General features: G+C 55.3%; 1 protein-coding gene across 1 annotated transcript in view; it reads left to right on the top strand.

Moving 5' to 3' along the window:
- LOC119954365 (aquaporin-5-like) overlaps positions 1–26,280 on the top strand; it is a 67,008-nt gene that overhangs the window by 19,176 nt on the left and 21,552 nt on the right. Inside the window, exon 3 of the mRNA XM_038779551.1 lies at positions 25,472–25,552. Coding sequence (XP_038635479.1) covers positions 25,472–25,552 — 81 coding nt within the window. The remainder of the gene's footprint in view (positions 1–25,471; positions 25,553–26,280) is intronic.

The following is a 26,280-nucleotide window of genomic DNA, read 5'->3' as shown; positions in this document are numbered from 1 at the left end:
TTCACCACATTCACCCCCTACAAAAAAAATCAAGTCCGGCGGGGGTGGTGGTTCATAAATTGAGTCTGCCCGGTGGTCGAGTCGTCCGCTGCGATATGCGGAGCACCGGGGTTGCAGCCTCTTGCGGCGGCTGTTGTGGGTTGGGGTACGATGGCGGACTCCGGGGGTGGTTCCGTCCGAGCTCCATACCCGTCTGGTTCGACTGGGGACTGGGGGCGCTGGGGGTTAGCTGGTGTGGGTGCGCAAAACAAATGTAGAGAGCTAGTGGGCTCAGGAGCGCGAGGGGGCGGCTTGGTGGGGTGTAGAGTGAGGAGTGCCTCTGCAGTGATAGTGGGGATGCTGGATCCAGTGGGTGCAGGTCCCGGAGGGATACGGTGTCCTGACGGCCGTCAGGGAACTCTACGAAGGCGTACTGGGGGTTTGAGTGAAGCAGGCTACAAGGGGGTCAGTTTTGTGTGTCCTGACGTGCTTCTTCAGGAGTACAGGGCCCGGTGTCTTCAGCCATGCTGGGAGTGAGACCCCCATGGTAGCGTCCCTGGAAAAGATAAAGAGCCTCTCATGAGGGGTCTGGTTGGTCGCTGTGCATAAGAGTGACCTAATAGCGTGGAGCGCGTCTGGGAGGACATCCTGCCAATGGGAGACTGGGAGATTCCTGGACCGGAGGGTCAGTAGGACGGTCTTCCAGACCGTCGCATTCTCCCTCTCCACCTGCCCGTTCCCCCTGGGGTTGTAGCTGGTAGTCCTGCTCGAAGCGATGCCCTTGTCGAGCAGGTACTGACGCAGCTCGTCGCTCATGAAGGACGAACCCCGGTCACTGTGTACATAGCTGGGGAAACCAAACAGGTTGAAGATACTATGCAGGGCCCTAATGACTGTGTGGGAGGTCATATTGGAGCACGGGATAGCAAAGGGGAAGCGGGAGAACTCATCTATGACGTTTAGGAAGTAAACGTTCCTGTTAGTTGAGGGGAGCGGCCCTTTGAAATCGACCGTGAGGTGTTCAAAGGGCCTAGAAGCCTTGACCAGGTGGGCCCTGTCTGGTCTATAGAAGTGCGGTTTGCACGCCGCGCGGATCGGGCAATCCCTGGTGACGGCTTTTATCTCCTCAGTGGAGAAAGGCAGATTTCGGGCCCTGATGTAGTGGGTGCGCCGGGTGACCCCCGAGTGACAGAGGTCGTTGTGGATGACTTTCAGGCGGTCGTTCTGCGCGCTGGCGCACGTCCCGCGGGATAGGGCATCTGGGGGCTCGTTAAGCTTCCCCGGTCGATACTTAATATCGTAGCTATAGGTGGAGAGTTCGATCTTCCACCGCAGAATTTTGTCGTTTTTAATTTTGCCCCTTTGCGAGTTGTCAAACATGAAGGCAACCAATCTTTGGTCGGTGATGAGGGTGAACCTCCTACCTGCGAGGTAGTGCCTCCAGTGATGAATAGCCTCCACAATGGCTTGTGCTTCTTTTTCGACTGCCGAGTGTCGGAGTTCCGAAGCGGAGAGGGTACGGGAGAAGAATGCGACTGGTCTCCCTGCCTGATTTAAAGTGGCTGCAAGAGCGACCTCTGAGGCGTCGCTCTCAACCTGAAAGGGGGTGGATTCATCCACCGCCCGCATGGCCGCTTTGGCGATGTCCTCCTTGATGCAGTTGAAGGCCTAGCGCACCTCAGCTGACAGGGGAAATAGTGAGGCCTTAAAGAGTGGGCGGGCTTTGTCCGCATATTGAGGGACCCACTGGGCGTAATACGAAAAGAATCCCAAGCACCGTTTGAGGCCCTTGGGACAATGAGGGAGAGGGAGTTCTAAGAGTTCTAAGCATACGGCCCGGGTCGGGACCCAGGACTCCGTTTTCCACGACATAGCCGAGGATGGCTAGTCTGGTCGTGCGGAAAACGCATTCCTCCTTGTTTTTGGTGAGGTTTAGTTTCTGAGCCGTCTGGAGAAAACGGTAGAGGTTGGCGTCGTGGTCCTGCTGGTAACGTTATCCAAATACGGGAACGTGGCCCGCAGCCCGTACTGGTCCACCATTCAGTCCATTGCTCGTTGGAACACCGAAACCCCATTAGTGACGCCGAAGGGAACCTGGAGGAAATGGAAGAGGCGGCCATCGGCCTCGAATGCCGTGTAGTGGCGGTCCTCCGGGCTGATTGGGAGCTGGTGGTATGCAGACTTCAGATCCACCGTGGAAAAGAGCCGATACTGGGCGATCTGATTTACCATGTCTGCAATCCTGGGGAGGGGGTACGCGTCGAGGAGCGTAAACCTATCAATGGTCTGCCTATAGTCTATGACCATGCGGAATTTTACCGCGGTCTTGATGACCACCACCTGAGCTCTCCAGGGGCTGTTGCTGGCCTCTATGATCCCCTCACTGAGAAGCCTTCGGACCTCTGATCTGATGAACACCCTATCCTGCAGGCTGTACTGCCTGCTGCAAGTGGCTACAGGTTTACAGTCCTGGGTGAGATTGGCAAAGAGAGGAGGGGGGGAGATTCGCAGCGTGGCTAGGCTGCAGGTAGTGAGTGGGGGTAGGGGCCCGCCGAAAATGAGGGTGAAACTCTTGAGGTTACACTGAAAATCTAAGCCCAATAAGAGTGGGGCGCAGAGTTCGGGCAGGACGTAGAGATGGAATTTGGCATAGCTAGCGCCTTGGATTGTGAGCGTCGCGGCGGTGGGCCCTTGGATCTGGACAGAGTGGGAGCCCGAAGCGAGGGCGATAGTTTGCCGCGCGGGGAAAACGGGGAGCGAACAGCGTCTTACCAGATCTGGGTGTACGAAGCTCACAGTGCTCCTGGAGTCGAAAAGGCACGGCGTGCTGTACCCGTTAATTTGGACCGTCGCCATCGAGTTTCGCAGATGCTTCGGGCGCGATTGGTCCAGAGTGACTGCGCTGAGTTGCGGGTAGTCGGTGGCTCGATCAGCTGTGCTGGAGTGGCCCCGTGATGACTGCCCTCTGAGTTCGTAGTCGTTGAGGTGAGTTTCAGAGTTTGAAGGGGATGGATCCCAAGATGGCCGCCCCACGAGTCGCACATGGCCGGCCGCATGGAGGAGGATTCCCAAGATGGCCGCCCCCATGTGTCGCACATGCCGTGTGGCGGCAGAGTCGGCATACAGGCTGCAGCATTTCGGGGCCTCCGGGCCTGTGAATTCAGGGAACGAGTGCTTTGAGCCGTGGGAGGGTTAGAGGCTGGGGCTTTCTTTGCCAGACACACTCTGGCATAGTGTCCTTTTCGCCCGCAGCTGCTGCAGTCGCGTTGCGGGCCGGGCAGTGCTGCCGCGAGTGCTGATTCTGGCCGCAAAAGTGGCAGGCTGGGGCAGCGTTGTGGCTGGGCGGCCGCGCGGCACAGGCCTGGGGGAGTCGCTGGTCGGGGGCCCATGACGGGGTCGCGGTGTCCGCGGGGAACGAGGTGAGGCTGCGGAAGGAGACCTCCATAGTGGTTCAACAGTCGCTTCAAGATTTAGGGCCCCCTTTTCCAGCAGTCGCTGGCGCACGTAATTTGACCTAAGGCCCGCAACAAAGGCATTGCGTACAGCAAGTTCTCTATGTTCTGCCGCGGTAACCGCCTGGAAATTACAGTCACTAGATAAAGTTTTAAGCTCTCTCAGGAATTCTGCGAGCGATTCCGTAAGCCACTGGCGGCGAGTAGTGAAAGCGTGTCGTGCATAGACTTCATTAACAGGCCTCACATACATTTTGTCGAGTAGCGCTAGGGCTTCAGTATACAAACCGGCACAGTTTAGTTGAGTAGAGATTCTGTGGCTCACCCTCGCGTGCAGTAGGATCCGTTTCTGCTCCTCCGTTGTTTCGGCTGTGCTTGCTTCCGCCAGGTAGGCTTTAAAACACCGGAGCCAATGAGAAATAAATTATTTTGCCTCTGCATCCTGTGGGTCGAGTTCCAGTCGCTCAGGCTTGAGGGCTGATTCCATGATTGATTCTGACTGTTTCTTAAGTAGATTAAATTGATGAGACCATCAATTCACTAGACACGTGCTTTGAGATATGAACAGTGGTTTTAATCTACTTACTACAGAGCCAGCCTGTTACACGTTGAACTCTCGATGAACTGGTCGGCTGGCTATGGACATCGATATTTATACAGCAGTCCAGGGGGATGAGCCATGGGCGGAGCCAAGGGTGGAGCCCTGTACAAACTCCTAAGCAGTCCCAGAGCTACTCCCCCTAGTGGCCAGGCAACGCAACTGTGCTTACAATCGTACGGTCTCATATATATATCAGTGTGAATTACAGAGTTACATTCACCACATGAGGTGAATGAGAGCTTTGAACGGTACGTTTTCCAGCAGAGGCTTCAGGGTAAGGATGAACCTTTTCAGTCCTTTTTGACCCATCTCTGCATCCTCGCGCAGTCATGTAACTATGACTCGACAGCTGATTCCATGATCTGGGATCAGATCGTTTTCGGGGTCCACTCCGAATCCCTTCGCCAGCAGCTCCTGAAAGTCAAGCAGCTCACCCTCGTCATCGCCATCGAACCGTGCGTTGTCCACGAACATGCTAACAATCGGTACTCCCACATTCAGGAGGCAGAGAATGCAAAGCTAGCCTCCCACGAGGCAGAACAGGTGCAAGCTATCGCACAAATGCAGGGCCTAAGCATCGACGAGAGTGGCCATTTTGCGCGCTTTTCCTGGGCCCCTGCGAATGCACGCCATGACCGAGGGGACGGTAAAACCGATGATCAGACTGCGCAGGTGCGTACTTCATTCAACTGCACTATGGTGCACGGAACGCGCTGACGTTGGCGTCATGACGTGTCCGAATTGTGGCTCCGCCCATTTAAAGAAGCAATGTCCGGCAAAAGGACGCCGGTGTTTACAGTGTGGCAAGCTTGGTCACTACGCAGCCCTTTGCAGATCTGCTCCACCGCCCAGCAGCCAGCGATCCCAGGCACGGCGCAGAAGTGTCTGCTCAATACAACAAGGCATGCCAGATTCCGATCCCGACAGGCCAACGGACCCTGATGCTAAGTGCCTCAAATCCCCATACCGGGTGGGCATCATTACGAAGCATGCGCTGCCTTCCTCCAGTAGTGAAGCACCTCCTGATCCTCAGTGTGGATCCCGACGACGAGTGGTGTGCTGTCCTCACAGTTAACAAGGCTCGCATCCGGTTCAAACTGGACACCGGCACATCGGCGAACCTCATCTCGAAATCCGATCTCGACACCATCCGCGTCAGACCAAGTATTCTTCCACCGGCCTGCCAGATCCTTGACTACAATGGCAATACCGTAGCTGCCAGTGGCTCATGCCAACTCAGAGTGTCCAATAAGTCGATTAAAGCGACGCTGCGGTTTGAGATCGTCGGACCTGACAGAGCATCCCTGCTCGGTGCTCGGGCCTGCAAGCTCCTGAACCTGGCTCAGCGAGTCCACACCATGTCATCGTCACAGGCGACGGCCTCACCTGATGAAAACTTCCAGGCTGATATTGATGACATCATCACGCAGTACCACAGCGTGTTTGACGGAATGGGCACGCTCCCATACCGATACAAAATCCTGCTCAAACCAAACGCCACCCCTGTAATTCACACACCACGTCGGGTGCCGGCACCCCTCAAGGACCGCCTCAGGCAGCAATTACAGGACCTCCAGGACCAGGGCATCATATCAAAGGTCACAGAACCCACCGACTGGATCAGCTCCATGGTCTGCGTCAAGAAGCTGTCAGGGGAGCTTCGAATCTGCATCGACCCCAAAGATCTAAACCGCAACATCATGCGGGAGTATTACCCGATACCAAAACGTGAAGAGTTGACCAGTGAGATGGCTCATACCAAATTCTTTACGAAGCTGGACGCCTCCAAGGGGTTCTGGCAAATACAGCTGGACGCATCCAGTCGCAAGCTGTGCACGTTCACTACCCCATTCGGTCGCTACTGCTACAACCGGATGCCCTTTGGCATGATCTCTGCCTCAGAGGTATTTCATCGCATCATGGAACAGATGATGGAGGGTATCGAAGGGGTGCGGGTGTACGTTGATGATGTCATCATCTGGTCCACAACTCCCCAAGAACACATCGCTCACCTCAAGCAGGTATTCCAGATAATCCATGAGCATAGTCTCCAGCTCAACAGGGCCAAGTGCCCGTTCGGTCAATCAGACATCAAATTCCTTGGTGACCTCATCTTGCAGCAAGGCGTGCGGCCAGATGCTGACAAGGTTTCAGCGATCAATGCCATGAAGACCCCGGAGGACAAGAAGGCGGTCCTCCGCTTTCTTGGGATTGTCAACTTCCTTGGGAAATTCATTCCCAACATGGCGTCCCACACCACAGCCCTCCGCCATCTCGTCAAAAAGTCGACGGAATTCCAGTGGCTGCCCATTCATGAGAAAGAATGGCGTGAGCTGAGGGTGAAGCTCACCACAGCCCCAGTTCTAGTGTTCTTCAACCCAACCAAGGAAACCAAGATATCCACTGACGCGAGCCAGGATGGCATTGGGGCAGTGCTCCTCCAACGGGATGACTCCTCGTCCTGGGCTCCAGTGGCATATGCCTCCAGAGCCATGATGCCCACTGAGCAACGGTACGCTCAGATTGAGAAGGAATGCCTGGGTCTCCTAATGGGAATCGACAAGTTTCACGACTATGTCTATGGCCTGCCAAAATTCACGGCAGAGACGGAATTACCACACCTTGTGAACAAACTGACTTCATCTGCTACATTGACGCGCAGGTGCAATTGTGTGCCACCAATCTTCCGGCCTCTGATGAGAGGGTGGTCCAAATTTGTGAGGAAACGGCCAAGGATCCTCTGCTACAGCGAGTGATGCAGCACCTTACAAATGGCTGGCAGAGGGACAAAGTCCCCAGTTCTACAATGTCAAGGATTACCTGATGGTGGTGGATGGCATCCTCATGAAGCTTGACAGGATCGTGATTCCTCAGAGCGTGTGAGCTATGGTGCTCGGCCAACTCCATGAGGGTCACCTTGGGGTCGAGAAATGCCGATGCAGAGCTTGGGAGGCAGTCTATTGGCCGGGCATCAGGGTCCTCAATTGCCAACAGGGTCATCAACTGCCCTACATGTCAGAGATTTCTGCCAGCTCAACCCAAAGAAACTTTGCAGCAACATGAGATAGTGACCTCCCCATGGCCCAAAGTCGGTGTCGACCTTTTCCACACCAAGGGGCGTGACTATGTCCTCCTGATCGGCTACTTCTCCAGTTACCCAGAGGTGGTGAAACTGTCCAACCTCACGTCGAAGGCGGTAATCAAAGCCTGCAAAGAAACGTTCGCCAGGCATGGGATACCGTCACGGTGATGAGTGACAATGGTCCCTGTTTTTACAGCCAGGAATGGTCTGATTTTGCATGGCTATGCAACTTCCGTCATGTAACCTCCAGTCCCCACTACCCGCAGTCAAACGGGAAGGTGGAAAAAGGGGTCCATATTGTTAAGAGGTTGCTATGCAAAGCGGCAGACTCAGGCTCCAGACTCAACCTGGCACGGCTGGCATTCAGGGCAACCCCGCTGTCCACTGGGTTGTCTCCAGCGCAGATGCTCATGAATCACACTCTGACCACCTTACGGTCGTACAAAAAATGCAGCTGTCTCGGGCCCAACAGAAATCTGCATATGATGCTCATGCCAGGATTTACCTGAGCTGGTCCCAACTGATCGTGTTCGTGTACAGTTGCCTGACGACGGCTGGTCAGCCACAGTCAGTATAGTGTCAACCCACAGTTGAACATGTTAAGTTGAGACGTTAAATAAAATCGTGTTGCATCTTATCCAGTGTTAGAGGTCTGTCTCTCGCTACACTGCATCAAGTGCAGTCCACGTCGACCCAGCCTGCCTAACACATCAGACATTGCCTTAGCAAAGCCCTGCCAGAACTCTCTAAGCTTCGGGCATGCCCAAAACATATGGACATGATTTGCTGGGCTTCCCGCCAGAGGACAGGCACACCTATCCTCTACCCCGAAAACCTTACTCATCCCAGCCACTGTCATGTGTGCCCGGTGGACTATCTTAAATTGTATCAGGCTAAGCCTGGCACATGATGAAGAGTTATTAACCCTGCTTATGGCAAATGCCCATACACCCGCCTCTATCTCTCCTCCTAGCTCGTCCTCCCACTTGCCGTTAAGCTCCTCCACCGGAGTTCCCTCCACCTCCAAAAGCTCCTGGTAAATATCTGATACCTTCCCCTCTCCCACTCAGGTACTGGAGACTAGTCTGTACTGTATCCCCCGTGGCGGCAGCAGCGGGAAGGCCGGAACCTGCCTTCTCAAGAAGTCTCACACCTGCAAATACCTAAACCCATTCACTGCTGGCAATTCAAATTTATCCTCCAAGGCTTTCAAGCTGGGGAAGCTCCCATCTATAAATAGATCCCCCATCCTCCTAATTCCTGCCCCTTGCCATCTCCGGAACCCACCATCCAGCCTACCCGGTACAAACCGATGATTATAAATCGGGGTCCAAACCAAATGCTCTCTCCAATCTTTTATATCTCCTCCATTGCCCCCAGATTCTCAGAACCGCCACCACCACTGGACTTGTGGAGTATCGGGCCGGTGAGAACAGAAGAGGTGCCGTTATCAGTGCTCCCAAACTGGTGTCTTTGCATTGCGCTGCTTCCATCTGCTCCCACACACAATTTTTATTTTTAAGAAACAATCCACGCAGCGCTCACCCGCAGGTACGAGCAGGAAGAAAAAAGCCGCAAGGGTCCGGACGGTAAGCTGAGGCCTGTGGGAGAAATAAGTGTGCAAGAGGAGCGGGAGTATTTAAAAAAAAGGTGCGGGAGGAACCGGAGCTGGAGGCTCAGAAGCGGCCGAGGAGAGTCGCGTCCCCGAACAGAACTAACTAGTGCCTGCGAGCCTGCCCGACCGAGCCCCCCCCCCCCCCTCCCCTGCCCCCACCCACACAGCAGAGTGGCAGAAGAGAAGTGGCAGCCCAGACCGCGAAGCCAGAGACACAAGCGCTCGGGAGCGGAGTCAGCGGGGCCAAATACCAGGAGACAGAGAGAGAGAGAGAGAGGCCCCCCACCCTCACCAATGGGACCGGCGCCGACTACGTGGTGAGCGGCGAGACAAAGAGGGACTCCCGTCTGCACCAGGAAACTCCTCCCTGGAACCCTCCTGACCCAGTGAGAAGGAAGGGGAAAAAAAAGAGGAAGAATAAAAGTTAATAAATAAATAATTAAATAAATAAAGAAACAAGGAAGGGAAAGAGGGAGGGAGGGAACCAACCCCCCCCCCCCCAACAAAAAAAAGGAAACTCGAAGCCCGAGGCAGACCCAGTGTGAGAAGAGGAGCGGGGGAATTGAGAGCAACCCCAGGGTGAGGAACAGCAGCGGGGAAAGAAAGAGAGACAGACAGATGGCTGGAGGAAAGAAAAACACCAAAGCGAAGGGACAGCGAGACACAAGCAGCAGCAGCAGCAGCGAGGGGAAGGCGCATGAGCAGCGGCCGCGCAGGCAGGCGGCCCCACAAGACGAGACGGAGGTACAGGCGAGCCTGAAAGGGAAAACAATGGCGGACCAAACAGCGGAACGTGAGCAGGACGCAGCGACCAGCATAAAGGAGGCGCTCTGGTCAGAGCTGCGAGCAATGATGATGGAGATGACGCACTAAATGCAGCAGACCATCGAAGGCCTGGAAAGGGAAGTGAAGGCGCAGAAAAAAACTACTCTGGAGTTGGAGAGGGCCACCTCGGACCAGAGTGAGAGGGTGATAACCCTAGAAACCGAGGTGAAGTGGTTAGTCACGGCCCAGGGGAGCCTAAGAGGGAAAGTGGAGGATCAGGAATATAGGTCCAGATGGCAGAACATTAAAATAGTGGATCTGCCAGAGGGGATAGAGGGCAGAGACCCAACAGACTACATCACCCAAATGATGGGCAAGCTAGTGGGAAAGGAGGTATTCCCAAACCCACTGGAAATAGACAGGGTGCACAGGTTGCTCCGACCCAGGCCCAAAGCCGGGGACCAGCCCAGAGCAATTATTGCGAAGCTGCACCGGTTCCAAGACCGGGAGAGAATCCAAAAGTGGGCCCGGCAAACAAAACAAAGCACCTGGGAAGGGAAAACCATGAGGGTGTATCGGGACATTGGGGCGGACCTCGTCAAAAAAAGGGAAATGAGGGTGAGGAAAGCAGACAGGAGGGCGAGACAAGGGCCAGTAGGAGAAAGGTTAAACAGGGCCAGAACTGGGCGAATAATGGGAGGGGGGCCACCGTACTAGCGAGGAAGGCCAGCACGGGAGGGCAGGAAGGAAGGAGGGCCGTAGAGCACCTCTCAGGGAAGGGAGAGCGCCTGGCACAAGGAGGGGGGGGGGGCAGAAGTGGGGGGAGAACACGGGGGGGGGGAACAAAGGTACAGGGGCTGGGGGGGAGAGGAGTCTAGGGGAGAACGCAGAACAAAAGAGAAGCAAAGAGAAGGGTGAGATAGTGAAGCAGTACAGACATCGGCCTTGGCGGGCATGGAGCAGGGCGAGGAACCAAGAGGGCGCCGCAAACAGCCACTCGAGCGGGCATCAGGACAGAGGGAGACCTCGGAGCTCAGGAGCGCACCCGTGTGGCATACACACAGCTGGTGGCCACGTTGGATGCCCCCTGGGCAAAGAAAAACTCCGGCGTGCAGGGGGACGTCCACCAGGTAAGTATGGGTGATCCCACAGGACCGGGGGGGAGGGGTGGGTCAGAATCCCCCCACCAGGATTGTTACCTGGAATGTAAGAGGACTCAACGGCCCTGTGAAAAGATCACCTAGGGTTCGCCTAAAAGCCGACATAACCTACCGACAAGACACGCACCTAAGGGAGAAGGACCGACTGCTGGTAAGGAAGGGCTGGGTGGGACAGACATATCACTCATGCTACAGGACAAGGGCTAGGGGGGTAGCAATATTAATTAGCAAAAGGACGAGGTTTACGGGAACCAAGACTGATACGGACCCAGGGGGAAGGTACGTCATGGTCAGCGGTGTCCTGGAAGGGGTGCCGGTGGTACTGGTAAATGATGTGTACGCTCCCAACTGGGACGACTCAGAATTCATAAAGAAGACCATGGCGGAAATCCCCGACCTTGACAAATTAGGGTTAGGGTTAGGGTTGGGCACTTTAACTGCGTACTGGACCCACTGACCGACCGATCAAACCCCAGAACGGGGGAAACATGTGGCATGGCTAGGGGCCTTCATGGAACAGATGGGGGCGGTGGACCATGGAGGTTCCTGCACCCGGGAGAAAAGGAATTCTCGTTCTTTTCGCAAGTGCACAAGGTATAGTCGACATGTATCGACTTTGCAGTGGAGAAATCGGTGCTTCCAGGGATCACGGGAACGGACTACTCCACGATCATTATCTCCAACCACGCTCCACAGTATTTGGATGTGAGGTTGGAGACAGGCCGGGCCCAGTGCCCCACATGGAGGCTGGACACGGACCTCCTGGCCGACAAGGCTTTCTGTCAAAAAATATCGCAGGCGATTACGTTCGTCACAACCAAAACGGGGAGGTCTCACCCTCCACGTTTTGGGAGGCACTAAAAGCCATGAACTTTAACCTGCTATCCATCAGGAAAGCAGTGTACCAACTCCGGCAGGCACGGGGGGGACCTTCTACCAACACGGAGACAAGGCTGGCCGCCTTTTGGCTCATCAGCTGAGAAAGCAGCAGCCACGAGAGAAATAGCGCAGGTTAAGGATAGCAAAGGCAGACTGGTAACAGAGCCAAAGGAGGTTAATCGGGCATTAGAGACCTTCTACCGGGGACTGTGCACCTCCGAGCCTCCCGACGGGGATGCGGGAATGAAACAGTTCCTAGACAAACTTGAACTGCCAGTGGTGGGGGAAGACAGACGAGGGGAGCTGGAAGCACCAATAGACCTGGGAGAAATCATGGAGACCATCAGCTCCATGCAGGCGGGGAAGGCACCGGGACCCGACGGGTTCCCGGCGGACTTCCACAAAAAGTTCGCACCAATCCTGGTCCCACACCTAATGGACATGTTCGCGGACTCACTAGCAGGGGGCACCCTGACCCCATGCTAGCGCAGGCCACAATCTCACTAATACCCAAAAAAGATAAAGACCTGACGGAATGTGGATCATACAGACCTATTTCACTACTGAACGTGGATGTGAAAATACTCGCAAAGGTCCTGGCCAAAAGGCTGGAGGGCTGCATACCAGAGGTGGTCGCAGAGGACCAAACGGGCCTTTGTTAAGGGTAGGCAGCTCACAGTGAACATCAGGCAGCTGCTGAATGTGATTAAGGCCCCCACCCCCCGGGGAGAGAACACCAGGGGTGATCATCTTCCTGGACGCAGAAAAGGCCTTTGACAGAGTCGAATGGAGCTACCTCCTCGAGGTACTGGAATGGTTTGGGCTCGGAGCGGGATTCACCGCCTGGGTAAGGCTCCTGTACAACGCTCCCAAAGCGAGTGTCTGAACTAACACAACCAACTCTGAATACTTCCAGCTACAGAGAGGAACAAGACAGGGCTGCCCCCTGTCCCCACTCTTGTTCGCGCTAGCGATCGAACCCCTGGCGATAGCCCTGCGGGACGCGAAAAGCTGGAAGGGAATCTGGAGAGGAGACAGGGAGCACAGAGTCTCACTCCATGCAGATCACCTGCTCCTCTATGTCTCAAAACCACAGGAAGGACTGAAGGCAATACTGCAAATACTGAAAGAGTTTGGAACCTTCTTGGGCTACAAACCTAACCTGGGCAAAGGTGAGGCATTCCCAGTGAACCCAAACCGGGTAGGGACAGAGCTGGAGGGGCTGCTGTTTAAAACGGCCCAGAAAGGTCTGGTTTAGCTCACTGGGCTAAATCACTGGCTTTTAAAGCAGACCAAGCAGGCCAGCAGCACGGTTCAATTCCCGTACCAGCCTCCCCGGACAGGCGCCGGAATATGGCGACTAGGGGCTCTTCACAGTAACTTCATTGAAGCCTACACGTGACAATAAGCGATTTTCATTTCATTTTCAACAGATTCCGTTACCTGGGGATCCAGATCGCCAGAGACTGGACACAGATCCACAAGTGGAACCTGACCAGTCTGGTGGAGGAAGTAAGAAAAGACCTTCAATGGTGGGGCTCACTCCCACTCTCCCTGGCGGGAAGAGTGCAGGCGATCAAGATGAACGTACTGCCAAGGATCCTCTTCCTGTTTAGATCCATCCCGATCTTCATCCCCAAGGCCTTTTTCCAAAACATAGACAGGCTAATCATGGCATTTGTGTGTGCGTGTGTGTGTGTGTGGTGTGGGGGGGGGGGGGGGACAGGAACCCGAGAATTCCCAAGCCGACACTGCTCTACCGAACCTACAATACTACCACTGGGCAGCAACGGCAGAAAAAGTGAGGGGACGGGTACAATAGCCCGACACAGTTTGGGTACAGATGGAGGAAGCATCCTGTAAAGGAACAACCCTCCGGACCCTGGCCATAGCAGCACTCCCATCCTCCTCAACAACGTGCCCAGTGGTAGCGGCCACACTGAGAACGTGGACCCAGTTGAGACAGCACTTCGTGACAACCAAAATATCCCTTATGGCCCCCATCTGCGGCAATCACAGATTCCCCCCCCAGCCTTGCTGGATACAACCTTCAAAAGATGGAGGCGGGGCGGGGGCACACTGACGGTCGGGGCCTTCTACGTAGGGCACAGACTGGTGACACTGGATGAACTGACGAGGAAGTGGAAACTAGCAAGAGGACAGGAATTGAGACACCTCCAAATAAAACACTTCCTCTGCAAAGAGACAGTGGGGTACCCCGGGGCCCCAGAAAACACACTATTAGAGGACCTGATAGGCACAAGCAATGAGAAGGGGGGGCTATGTGGGAAAATATACGGACAGCTGCTAGACTGAGCTCGAACACCACTGGATGGGACCAGACAAAAATGGGAGGAAATGGGGACAGAGGTGGGATGGGGACGCTGGAGCAAAGCACTGAGCAGGGCGAACTCCACCTCCTTCTGCGCTAGGCTCAGCCGAATGCAGCTGAAAGTGGTGCACAGAGCACACCTGACCAGAACCCAAATGATCAGGTTCTTCCCGTAGGTGGAGGACAAATCTGAGAGGTGCCAGAGGGGCCCAGCCAACCACACCCACATGTTTTTGGCTTGTCCCAAACTTGCTGGGTTCTGGGAAGCCTTTTCTGAGGCAATGTCCAAGGTTGTGGGGGTGAGGGTGAAGCCATGCCCAATAGTGGAAATCTTCAGGGTATCGGAGCAGCCAGAGTTACACATGGGGAAGGGGGCCAACGCCCTTGCTTTCGCTTCCCTAATTGCACGCCGGAAAATCCTGCTTTTTTTTTGTTGGGGGGGGGAGGGGGGGGTTGTGGTGGTTCCCTCCCTCCCTTCCTCTCTCCCTCCCTCAATTCCTCCCCTTCTCATTGCTTGTGCCTATCAGGTCCTCTAGTAGTGTGTTTTCTGGGGCCCTGGGGTACCCTATTGTCTGTTTGTGGAGGAAGTGTTTTATTTGGAGGTGTCTCAATTCCTGTCCTCTTGCTAGTTTCCACTTCCTCGTCAGTTCATCCAGTGTCGCCAGTCTGTGCCCTACGTAGAAGGCACCACCCACAGCTGAAGACTGGCTCGCTGACCTCTCGGACTTTCTCCACCTGGAGAAGATTAAGTACGCCAACCGAGGGTCAGAGGAAGGGTTCCTGGATACTTGGAGGCAATTCCTCCGCCTGTTCCATAACCTGTTCGAGACCAGCAACGAGGAGTAAGCCAGGGAAAGGAAAAGATGAAGAACCAAAGGACTGCCCAACCCGGGGGTGGGGAATGGGAAAATCACGAGAGAAGAGGAAGGGTGCTGAAACCAATGGGGGGGGGGGGGGGGGGGGGGTGTGGGAGGAGGAAGGGGGGATATCATAGATCCAGAGGGCAGCAAAATGTACGTTCAGTTATTCAAATGAAGGACAAAACAAACATCTGTAAAATAAAGCAAATTAGCGCAGGCAGGAAATTTGTACTGTATATAAGTATGTTTATAAATATTAGAAAAGCCAATAAAAAGATTTTTAAAAAAAACTTTTTCCACAGTCTGTACCCTCCCCGCTAGTGATAGCGGGAGCAGGTCCCATCTCTTAAAGTCCCCTTCCATTTGTTCTACCAACCGGGATAGGTTTAACTTGTGCAGTACATCCCATTCCCGGGCCACCTGGATTCCCAGATATCGAAAGCTCTTCCCTACCATTCTAAGCGGCCGCTCTCCCTGTCTCTTCTGTCCTCTTGCCTGGATCGCGAACATCTTGCTTTTCCCCATGTTCAATTTATATCCCGAAAAATTGCCAAATTCCCCCAAGATTCGCATTACTTCCTCCATCTCCTCCAATGGGACGGAAATATACAAGAACAGGTCATCTGCGTAAAGCGAGAACCGGTGCTCCACCCTCCCACCGAACCAGCCCTTTCCAGTTTCTAGAGGCTCTTCATGCCATGGCCAATGGCTCTATGGCCAGAGGAACAGTCCCTTGGTGTAGTTTAAAATACCCCGACCTCAGCCGGTTTGTACTCACACTTGCCTGATAGAGCAACCAGTCAATAAAGCTCTCACCAAACCAAAACCTTCCCAGCACCGCCCACAGGTAATTCCACTCCACCCGATCAAACGCCTTCTCCACATCCATCGCTACCACCACCTCCATCTCCCCTCCTTCTGAGGGCATCATAATAACATTCAAAAGCCTTCAAACATTGGCCTTGAGTTGCCTGCCCTTTACAAATCCCATCTGGTCTTCCCCCATCACCCCCAGGAGACAGTCCTCTATCCTTGTGGCCAATATCTTAGCCAGCAGTTTGGCAGCCACATTCAGCAGAGAAATTTGCCTGTATGACCCGCTCTTCTCCCATTTCAGGATCATTGAAATTGAGGCCTGCGACATTGTTTGGGGGGGGGGTGGAGAAACTCCCTTCTCTTGCTTCATTAAATGTCTTCATCAGCAGTGGGCTCAATATCTCTGAAAACGTCTTATAGAATTCCACCGGGTAGCCGTCAGGCCCCGGGGCCTTGCCCGACTCCATGCCCTCCAGCGCCTTGATTATTCCTCAATCTCAATTGGGGCTTCCAGCCCTTCCACCAGATCCTCATCTACCCTCGGGAACCTTAACTGATCCAGAAATTGCCTCATCCCCTCCACCCCAGCCGGGGGTGCCGACTTATATAATTAACTATAGAAGTCCTTAAACACCTCGTTCACCCCCGCTGGGTCCAGGACAGTATTCCCGCCTCTACTCTTTACTTTACCTATCTCCCTGGCCGCCTCCCTTTTCCTGAGCTGGTGTGACAACATTCTGCTTGCCTTTTCCCTGTTGCCCCCCCCCCCCCCCCCCCTAGCCTTCCTCCACTGTTCCACCGTTTTCCCTGTGGTCAACAGCCCAAACTCCGCCTGTAACCTCCACCGCTCCCTCAGTAGCCCCGCGTCCGGGGCCTCCAAGTATCTCCTGTCCACCTGGTTTATCTCCTCCACTACCATGTCCCTCTCAGCCCGTTCCACCTTTTCTCTGACCACTGCCTTTAAAGCTTCCCAGACCGTCGCTGCAGAGACCTCCCCCGTATCATTTATTTCCAGGTAGTTCTGGATGGATTTGTTAACCCGCCCACAGATCGCTTTGTCTGTTAGCAACCCCACATCCAGTCTCCACAGCGGGCATTGCCCTCTCTCCACACTAACCCTTAGATGCAGGGCATGATCAGACACTGCAATTGCCGAGTACTCTGTCTGCACCATCTCCAGTATTAGCGCCCTGCCCAGAACAAAAAAGTCAATGCGAGAGTATACCTTGTGGACATGTGAGAAAAATGAAAACTCCTTCGCCCTTGGCCGTGCAAACCTCCATGGGTCTACTCTCCCCATCTGTTCCATAAACCCCTTCAATTCCTTTGCCACAGCCGGCCTCCTTCTTGTCCTGTATTTTGACCGGTCCAATTCCGGATCAATGACTGTGTTAAAGTCTCCTCCCGTGATCAGATTATGTGACTCCAAGTCTGGGATCTTACCTAACACCCGCCTCATAAATTCCACATTGTCCCAATTCAGAGCCTATACGTTCACGAGTACCACCCGCACCCCCTCCAAATTCCCACTCACCATTATGCACCTACGCCCCTTGTCTGGCACTATTCTCCCTGCCTCGAATGCCACTTGTTTGTTGATCAAGATCGCTACCCCCTTGTTCTTTGAGTCCAGCCCTGAGTGGAATACCTGGCTGACCCACCCCTTTCTCAATCTGGTCTGGTCTGTAACCTTTAGGTGTGTCTCCTGTAGCATTGCCACGTCCACCTTCAGGCCCCTCAAATACGCAAACACGCGAGTCCTCTTGACCGGCCTATTCAGCTTTCTGACGTTCCATGTAATCAGCCTGGTCTGACCCACGACTTTTAATAGATTGTGGTATGGGGAGCACATGGCCCACAGGTGTGGTGCAGCAGACACCTAACAGTAATTTCTAAAGCAAAACAATGTTTATTCTATGAACTCACGTTAACCTTTTTAAAACATATAGTGAACATCTTAGCAACCATCAATTTAAATACAACCTCCAAAGAATACAACACTAAGTATTCCTTAAACTTTCCTTTTAACATCCATAAGACATGAAAAAAAACCTTTTAACATCAGGTTTATATTCACTACTGAGAACAGTTATCACTCTGAATTCACCAAATGATCAAAAGATAGTCTTTTCATGGAGGAGAGAACAACATTACATCTTCTCTGGCTGGCTGCAGCTCCAACACTGAAACGAAACCAAAAAACACAGACACACCCAAGCATTTCTCAACGCAAAACTAAAAAGCAGAGCCAGAGCTCAGCTCCACCCACACTCTGACATCACTGCAGTAACTTGAGCAGACAAACGTTTCTTAAAGTGACATTCTCATGACAATGGCACTGGGCAGAGTAGGCACTGGGTGAAATATGGCACTGGGCAGTGTACAGCACTGGATGGTGTATGGCACTGGGTAAAGTGCGGCCCAGTGTCAGCACTGGACAGAGTACGGCACTGAGCAAAGTACAGCACTGGGTGAAGTATGGCACTGGGTGAATCACGGCTCTAGATGAAGTACAGCACTGGGTGAAGTATGACCCTGGGTGAAGTACGGTCCTGGCTGGAATGCGGCCCTGGGTGGAGTGCAGCCCTGGGTGGAGTATGACTCTGGGTAAAGTAGGACAGTGGGCACAGTATGGCACTGGGCAGAATAGGCACTGGGTGAAGTATGGCACTGGGCAGAGTACAGCATTGGGCAGAGTACGACACTGGGTAGACTACGGCACTACATGAAGTTGGCACCAGGTGAAGTACGGCACAGGGCAAAGTAGGTACTGGGTGAAATGTGGCACTGGGTGAATCACAGCTCTGGACGAAGTACAGCACTGGATGAAGTATGATCTTGGGTGAAGTGCGGCCCTGGGTGGAGTATGATCATGGGTGAAGTACTGTTAAGGGTGAAGTATAATCCTGGGTGAAGTACTGTTAAGGGTGAAGTAGGAGCCTGTTGTAGTACTGGCATGTGTGAAGTAAGCCCTGGGTGAAGTAAGGCCCTGGGTGAAGTGGGGCCCTGGGTGAATAGGGTCCTGGGTGAAGTGGGGCCCTGGGTGAAGAAGAGCCCTGGGTGAAGTAGGACCCTGTTGTAGTACGGCCCTGGGTGAAGTAAGGCCCTGGGTGAAGTGGGGCCCTGGGTGAAGTGGGGCCCTGGGTGAAGTGGGGCCCTGGATGAAGTAGGGCCCTGGGTGAAGTAGGGCCCTGGGTGAAGTAGGGCCCTGGTTGAATAGGGCCCTGGGTGAAGTGGGGCCCTGGGTGAAGTGGGGCCCTGGGTGAAGTAGGGCCCTGGGTGAAGTAGGGCCCTGGGTGAAGTAAGGCCCTGGGTGAATAGGGCCCTGGGTGAGGAAGGGCCCTGGGTGAAGAAGGACCCTGTTGTAGTACGGCCCTGGGTGAAGTAAGGCCCTGGGTGAAGTAGGGCCCTGGGTGAAGTAGGGTCCTGTTGTAGTACGGCCCTGGGTGAAGTAAGGCCCTGGGTGAAGTAGGGCCCTGGGTGAAGTAGGGCACTGGGTGAAGTAGGACCCTGTGTGAAGTAGGGCCCTGGGTGAAGTAGGGCCTGGGTGAAGTAGGGCCCTGGGTGACGTAGGGCCCTGGATGACGTAGGGCCCTGGGTGACGTAGGGCCCTGGGTGAAGTAGGGCCCTGGGTGAAGTAGGGCCCTGGGTGAAGTAGGGCCCTGGGTGACGTAGGACCCTGGGTGACGTAGGACCCTGGGTGACGTAGGGCCCTGGGTGAAGTAGGGCCTTGGGTGACGTGCAACCTTGGATAAAGTACGGCCCTGGGTGAAGTGGGGCCCTGGGTGAAGAAGGGCCCTGTTGTAGTACGGCCCTGGGTGAAGTAGGGCCCTGGGTGAAGTAGGGCCCTGGGTGAAGTAGGGCCCTGGGTGAAGTAGGGCCCTGGGTGAAGTAAGGCCCTGGGTGAAGTAAGGCCCTGGGTGAATAGGGCCCTGGGTGAAGAAGGACCCTGTTGTAGTACGGCCCTGGGTGAAGTAAGGCCCTGGGTGAAGTAGGGCCCTGGGTGAAGTAGGGTCCTGTTGTAGTACGGCCCTGGGTGAAGTAAGGCCCTGGGTAAAGTAGGGCCCTGGGTGAAGTAGGGCCCTGGGTGAAGTAGGGCCCTGGGTGAAGTAGGGCCCTGGGTGAAGTAGGGCCCTGGGTGAAGTAGGACCCTGTGTGAAGTAGGGCCCTGGGTGAAGTAGGGCCTGGGTGAAGTAGGGCCCTGGGTGACGTAGGGCCCTGGGTGACGTAGGGCCCTGGGTGACGTAGGGCCCTGGGTGAAGTAGGGCCCTGGGTGAAGTAGGGCCCTGGGTGAAGTAGTGCCCTGGGTGAAGTAGGGCCCTGGGTGAAGTAGGGCCCTGGGTGACGTAGGACCCTGGGTGACGTAGGACCCTGGGTGACGTAGGACCCTGGGTGACGTAGGGCCCTGGGTGAAGTAGGGCCTTGGGTGACGTGCAACCTTGGATAAAGTACGGCCCTGGGTGAAGTGGGGCCCTGGGTGAAGAAGGGCCCTGTTGTGGTACGGCCCTGGGTGAAGTAGGGCCCTGGGTGAAGTAGGGCCCTGGGTGAAGTAGGGCCCTGGGTGAAGTAAGGCCCTGGGTGAAGTAAGGCCCTGGGTGAATAGGGCCCTGGGTGAAGAAGGACCCTGTTGTAGTACGGCCCTGGGTGAAGTAAGGCCCTGGGTGAAGTAGGGCCCTGGGTGAAGTAGGGTCCTGTTGTAGTACGGCCCTGGGTGAAGTAAGGCCCTGGGTAAAGTAGGGCCCTGGGTGAAGTAGGGCCCTGGGTGAAGTAGGGCCCTGGGTGAAGTAGGGCCCTGGGTGACGTAGGGCCCTGGGTGACGTAGGGCCCTGGGTGACGTAGGGCCCTGGGTGAAGTAGGGCCCTGGTTGAATAGGGCCCTGGGTGAAGTGGGGCCCTGGGTGAAGTGGGGCCCTGGGTGAAGTAAGGCCCTGGGTGAATAGGGCCCTGGGTGAGGAAGGGCCCTGGGTGAAGAAGGACCCTGTTGTAGTACGGCCCTGGGTGAAGTAAGGCCCTGGGTGAAGTAGGGCCCTGGGTGAAGTAGGGCCCTGGGTGAAGTAGGGTCCTGTTGTAGTACGGCCCTGGGTGAAGTAAGGCCCTGGGTGAAGTAGGGCCCTGGGTGAAGTAGGGCCCTGGGTGAAGTAGGACCCTGTGTGAAGTAGGGCCCTGGGTGAAGTAGGGCCTGGGTGAAGTAGGGCCCTGGGTGACGTAGGGCCCTGGGTGACGTAGGGCCCTGGGTGACGTCGGGCCCTGGGTGACGTAGGGCCCTGGGTGAAGTAGGGCCCTGGGTGAAGTAGGGCCCTGGGTGAAGTAGGGCCCTGGGTGAAGTAGGGCCCTGGGTGAAGTAGGGCCCTGGGTGACGTAGGACCCTGGGTGACGTAGGACCCTGGGTGACGTAGGGCCCTGGGTGAAGTAGGGCCTTGGGTGACGTGCAACCTTGGATAAAGTACGGCCCTGGGTGAAGTGGGGCCCTGGGTGAAGAAGGGCCCTGTTGTAGTACGGCCCTGGGTGAAGTAGGGCCCTGGGTGAAGTAGGGCCCTGGGTGAAGTAGGGCCCTGGGTGAAGTAAGGCCCTGGGTGAATAGGGCCCTGGGTGAATAGGGTCCTGGGTGAAGAAGGACCCTGTTGTAGTACGGCCCTGGGTGAAGTAAGGCCCTGGGTGAAGTAGGGCCCTGGGTGAAGTAGGGTCCTGTTGTAGTACGGCCCTGGGTGAAGTAAGGCCCTGGGTAAAGTAGGGCCCTGGGTGAAGTAGGGCCCTGGGTGAAGTAGGGCCCTGTGTGAAGTAGGGCCCTGGGTGAAGTAGGGCCCTGGGTGACGTAGGGCCCTGGGTGACGTAGGGCCCTGGGTGACGTAGGGCCCTGGGTGAAGTAGGGCCTTGGGTGACGTGCAGCCTTGGATAAAGTACGGCCCTGGGTGAAGTCGGGCCCTGGGTGAAGTCGGCCCTGGGTGTAGTCGGGCCCTGGGTGAAGTCGGGCCCTGGGTGAAGTCGGGCCCTGGGTGAAGAAGGGCCCTGGGTGAAGTATGACCATGGGTGAAGGATGGCCCTGGGTCAAGTACGGCCCTGGGTGACCTGTGGCCCTGGGTGAAATATGGAGCAGGAGGTGAAAAGGAGATTCCGCATGAGGCCTTGCGTGTACCGGCAGTGCCTGTCATTCAAGGACGTGCTGGAACGGGCATGCTGTCGAAGATTCTGGATGGGAGCTTCCACTTGATGATCGGGAAGCTGGTGTGTGACCATCGGATGCGCATCATGTATGTCTGTGCCCGATACCTGAGCTGTGTGCACGACGTTTTCATCCTGGCACACTTAACGGTTCCTGGCCTCTTCGAGGTGCACCACGGGGGGTGGGGGGTTCAGCTCTTAGGTGACAGGAGGTTTCCGCTGTGGTCGTGGATGATGACACCTATCCGGAGGCCACAGACCGCTGCAGAGGCCCACGACAACGATGCCCATGCCACGACCAGAGGCGTGATTGAGCAATAGTTCAGCATCCTGAAGATACGGTTTAGGTGCCCGGAATGCTCTGGAGAGGCTAGGAGAGTCTCCAACATGGTGATGGTCTGTTGAGTCATCCAGATAATCATGCAGCAGAGGGGCGATGTGCTGGAGGAGGAGGATGAACATCAGCCTTTGTCCAACAAGGAGGATGCGGGGGAGGGCGAGGATTGGCAGGAGATGTGACACGAACATGCACGGGAGGCCGCACAATGTGTGTGCCTGGGCCAGACACACGGGATGCTATGATCACCTCCAGGTTTACTGACTAAGGGGGTCTAGCCAGGGGCACAGACATTGCATCCTATCTCCACAGCAGCCAGCCTCCCCCCCCCCCCCCCCCCCCCCCCACTCTGCTTACAACCCACTCCGTGATTCCAACTTGCCTCACTACGGGGTGCGGGCCCTGGGTTGGCAGCAAATGCTGCTCTGGCCCATGGTATGGAGGATGACGACAATCCGCTCTGAAATGAGCTCTGGTGCTCTGCATCGTTTGACAATGTCTGACTCCTGCCCAGGGTAGCACTTACCACCGTCCACCTGGGTGATCCCTGCATGCGAGCTGACCGTGCCATCACACGGTCCCATCGAATCCCTGAGGTGGCAGAGGTGGATGACCCAAAGTCCTTAGGCTAATCACATCCACAAAGTCCGTCCATTCCCCTCCCCCCACACCCACGCCTCCTTTGCGGTCAGCCCAGACCAGCCTACCCCTCACACCCTTCTGACAGAGCACCGAGGCAGGTTGTAAAGTTGTGCATAGGTGTTTAATGTGAAATCATATGTACAGTTTGTGCCCTAACTTCTAACGCTGTACTGCCAACCTAACTGGTGTCTTAATTTTCTGGCCTTACGGATGCAAACAGTACATTAGGACTGGAGGCAGTCTGCTGCGATTCCTGCCTGGTGACTTGGATCTCCTTTGGAGGCCATCTTAGAACATAGAACATACAGTGCAGAAGGAGGCCATTCGGCCCATTGAGTCTGCACCAACCCACTTAAGCTCTCACTTCCACCCCATCCCCGTAACCCAATAACCACTCCTAACCTTTTTTACTCAGTAAGGGCAATTTAATCCACCTAACCTGCACGTCTTTGGACTGTGGGAGGAAACTGAAGCACCCGGAGGAAACCCACGCAGACACGGGGAGAGCATACAGACTCCACACAGACAATGACCCAGCCGGGAATCGAACCTGCGCCCCTGGAGCTGTGAAGCCATAGTGCTAATCATTGTGCTACCGTGCTACCAAATCTTCTGGGGCAACCAGGCCTGATGCACCCGGCGGCTGTTCGGGGGTCCCTGGTGTGTGTGTTGCCACCCTGTTCTGCCCACTGCCCACCAGATGAGCCAAGTACAGGAGGGGTGTGGGTGTTTGATGCGCTGGGTTGTTTCGGCACCTGACCTGCGGGAGTCACCAGCAAGGGCCACATCACCTCCTCCTCCAGGAGGGTGCCCTGTGTCCCCAGGGCTACTCCATGGGACGTGGATGCGAGCGGAGCTAACCCCTGAGCCACCCCGTCACCTGCCGCTGCCTGTCCTGGAGACCAGCACACATCACGACCAGGATCTGCATGCTCACGGCCATGAATCACAGGGAGTGCGCCGCCTGAATCTGGTACTGTACCACATCACATTGTGACTGTGCCATCACCTTCTGAGTGTGTGCCACATCAGCCAGTGCCTGGGCAATGCTGCCGACACTCTTCGCCATGGCCTGCTGTGACTGGGCCACACTCAGGAGCATTGCTGCAATGTCTATAATAATAATCTTTTATTGTCACAACTATGAAGTTACTGTGCAAAGCCTCTAGTCGCCACATTCCGGCGCCTGTTCGGGTAAGCTGGTACAGGAATTGAACCCGCACTGCTGGCTTTGTTCTGAATTAGAAACCATCGGTCCAGCCCACTGAGCTAAACCAGCCCCAGTGACTCTGGGACATGGCTGCCTGTGATAGGGCACCCCTGCCCTGAGGCTCAGCCACTACCTGCACAGTATAGCCCAGGCCTTGGACGTGGTGACCCATGGCCGCAACCTTCACCCCGAAGGCCTCCACTGCAGACTCCACCCTTGCGGTGTTGGCCTGTGTGACACGCATGATCACCACCACCACCTCCTGCCCCAATGGCATGCCATTAGACTCCTCAAACTGCACCTGCAAGTGCTAGACGCTCGCCGACAACCCCTCATGCAGTCCCTGCCTCTGCGACTGCATCCCCACAATTGATGCGACTGTCCGTTCCAGGTGCCTGAAACCCACCTGGATGACAGCTAGTTCTTGGGGTTGGCCTGCCCTCCAAGCGTCCGCCCCCTCGGGAGTTCCTACTTCCACTTGCTGTACCGAAGTATGTGTGATGCACACCAGATAGTGCCCCAGGTCCACTTCACTAAAGTGCCCAACCGAGGTGAGTGTCTTTGGGATGGAGGGTCATGGAGATGGAGGGTGGATGGAGGGTGGTGGAGACGCTGTGATGGGAAGTCAGTGTCATCCCGGACTCAAGATCTGGGATGCGTGGCGAGGGTTCCCGTCCGTGTCAGTCTCATCCTTGACGCTGGTCAACATTTGATTGTGGTTGGGGTCGGGGACGGGGGACACCAGAAAGGCCCACCCCATCAACAGCAGCTTCTGCAAGATACAAGACAAGACATATAGAATCATAGAATCCACAATGCCGAGGCCATTCAGCCCATCGAGTCTGCACCGGCTCCTGAGAAGAGCACCCCACTTAAGCTCACACCTCCACCCCATTCCCGGAACCTCACCCAACCTTTTAGGCCACTAAGCGCAATTTATCATGGCCAATCCAACTAACCTGCACATCACTGGACTATGGGAGGAAACCGGAGCACCCGGAGGAAACCCACACACACACGGAGAGAATGTGCAGACTCTGCACAGACATGATTGCATTGAAGGTCGGGGGTGGGGCGGTGGGGGGTGGTGTTGGAGGGGTGGGAGGGGTGAGGTGGTGTGGGGATGCAGGGAGGGAGTGGTTGGGGACAGGGGAGTGTTTTGGGGATGGGGAGGGAGTGTAGGGGTGGTGCTGGTGGAGAGGGAGTGTGGGGTGGTGTGACAAACCTTTCCCCTCCCCATTGTAAAATGGCAAACCGATCTCTCACCACACTCAGGAGTTCCGGCAAGCAGAACTCCTCGGTGCACAAAACGGTGCTATATGCATCGTCGGACACGCATTCCCTGTTGTGGCCCCCTATCTAACCTGGGTGCCCTTTTACAACACTGTTTCTCAGCACTACCAGCACCAGGAAACATGCGGCTTAAAGTGCTCGCTATGCGACTTTCTTCCGATTTAGATAAATCCCACCAAAGGTTTGACCTTCTTCCCACAGCAATCCAAGTGTTACAAATTTGTCTTAAAACCACTGTGTTTCTCAGTTTACATCAAAGAAGTCTGTCATGTTGTTGAAACTGTTTGCAGATTGGATTTACTGGATGCAGCATGAACCCTGCTCGATCTTTGGGGCCAGCTATCATTACAACAAATTTCAGCCATCATTGGGTAAGTGAATTGTCCTCGCTCAATCTGGGGCTAAATTTATCTCCTTTATTTTTAAGCAGCTGACACTAACATGAGCACACATCAACTTAGGTGGTGAAAAAACATCCTGCCCATTATTGGAGTGTGTCAGAGGCCAATTACTGGGAATTTGAGCACTGATCTCTGGGGATTTGGGGTTCTGATCGCTGGGGATTTGGGGTTTGGATCTCTGGGGCCGGATCCCCCCGTGCCCCCCGAGAACCGCACCAGCCAGCCTACCAGCCTGGTCCCACCGTGTGAGACCATGTCCATTTCACGCCAGCGGGACAGGCCAGAAACCGATGACCGCTCAGCCCATCGGGGCTCGGAGAATTGCCGGGGCCTCCGACCGGTGTGATCCCTGCCCGCGACTGAAAACCGGCGCCGGAGAATACAGCAGCCGGCATTGGAGCGGCAGGGTGGGATTCACGCCACCCCTCGGGGATTCTCCGACCCAGCGGGGGTCTGGAGAATCCTGCACCTGATCTCTGGGGATTTTGGGTTCTGATCTCTCTTGATTTGAGATCTGATCTCTGTCGATTCGAGATTTGATCTCTGGGGATTCGGATTCTCATATTTAGGGATTGGGTTCTGATCTCTGGAGTCTGGTTTCTGATCTCTGAGGGTTTGTCTACTGATATCTGTGTTCGGGTTCTGGTCTGGGAAATTTGGGTTCTTATTACTGGGACCTTTGAAGCTTGTTCATGACA

The sequence above is a fragment of the Scyliorhinus canicula genome, chromosome 19, assembly GCF_902713615.1.
Source record: "Scyliorhinus canicula chromosome 19, sScyCan1.1, whole genome shotgun sequence".
Taxonomy (NCBI): domain Eukaryota; kingdom Metazoa; phylum Chordata; class Chondrichthyes; order Carcharhiniformes; family Scyliorhinidae; genus Scyliorhinus; species Scyliorhinus canicula.
Note: the sequence above shows the minus strand (reverse complement) of the source record. Positions and strands in the feature narration are given on the sequence as shown.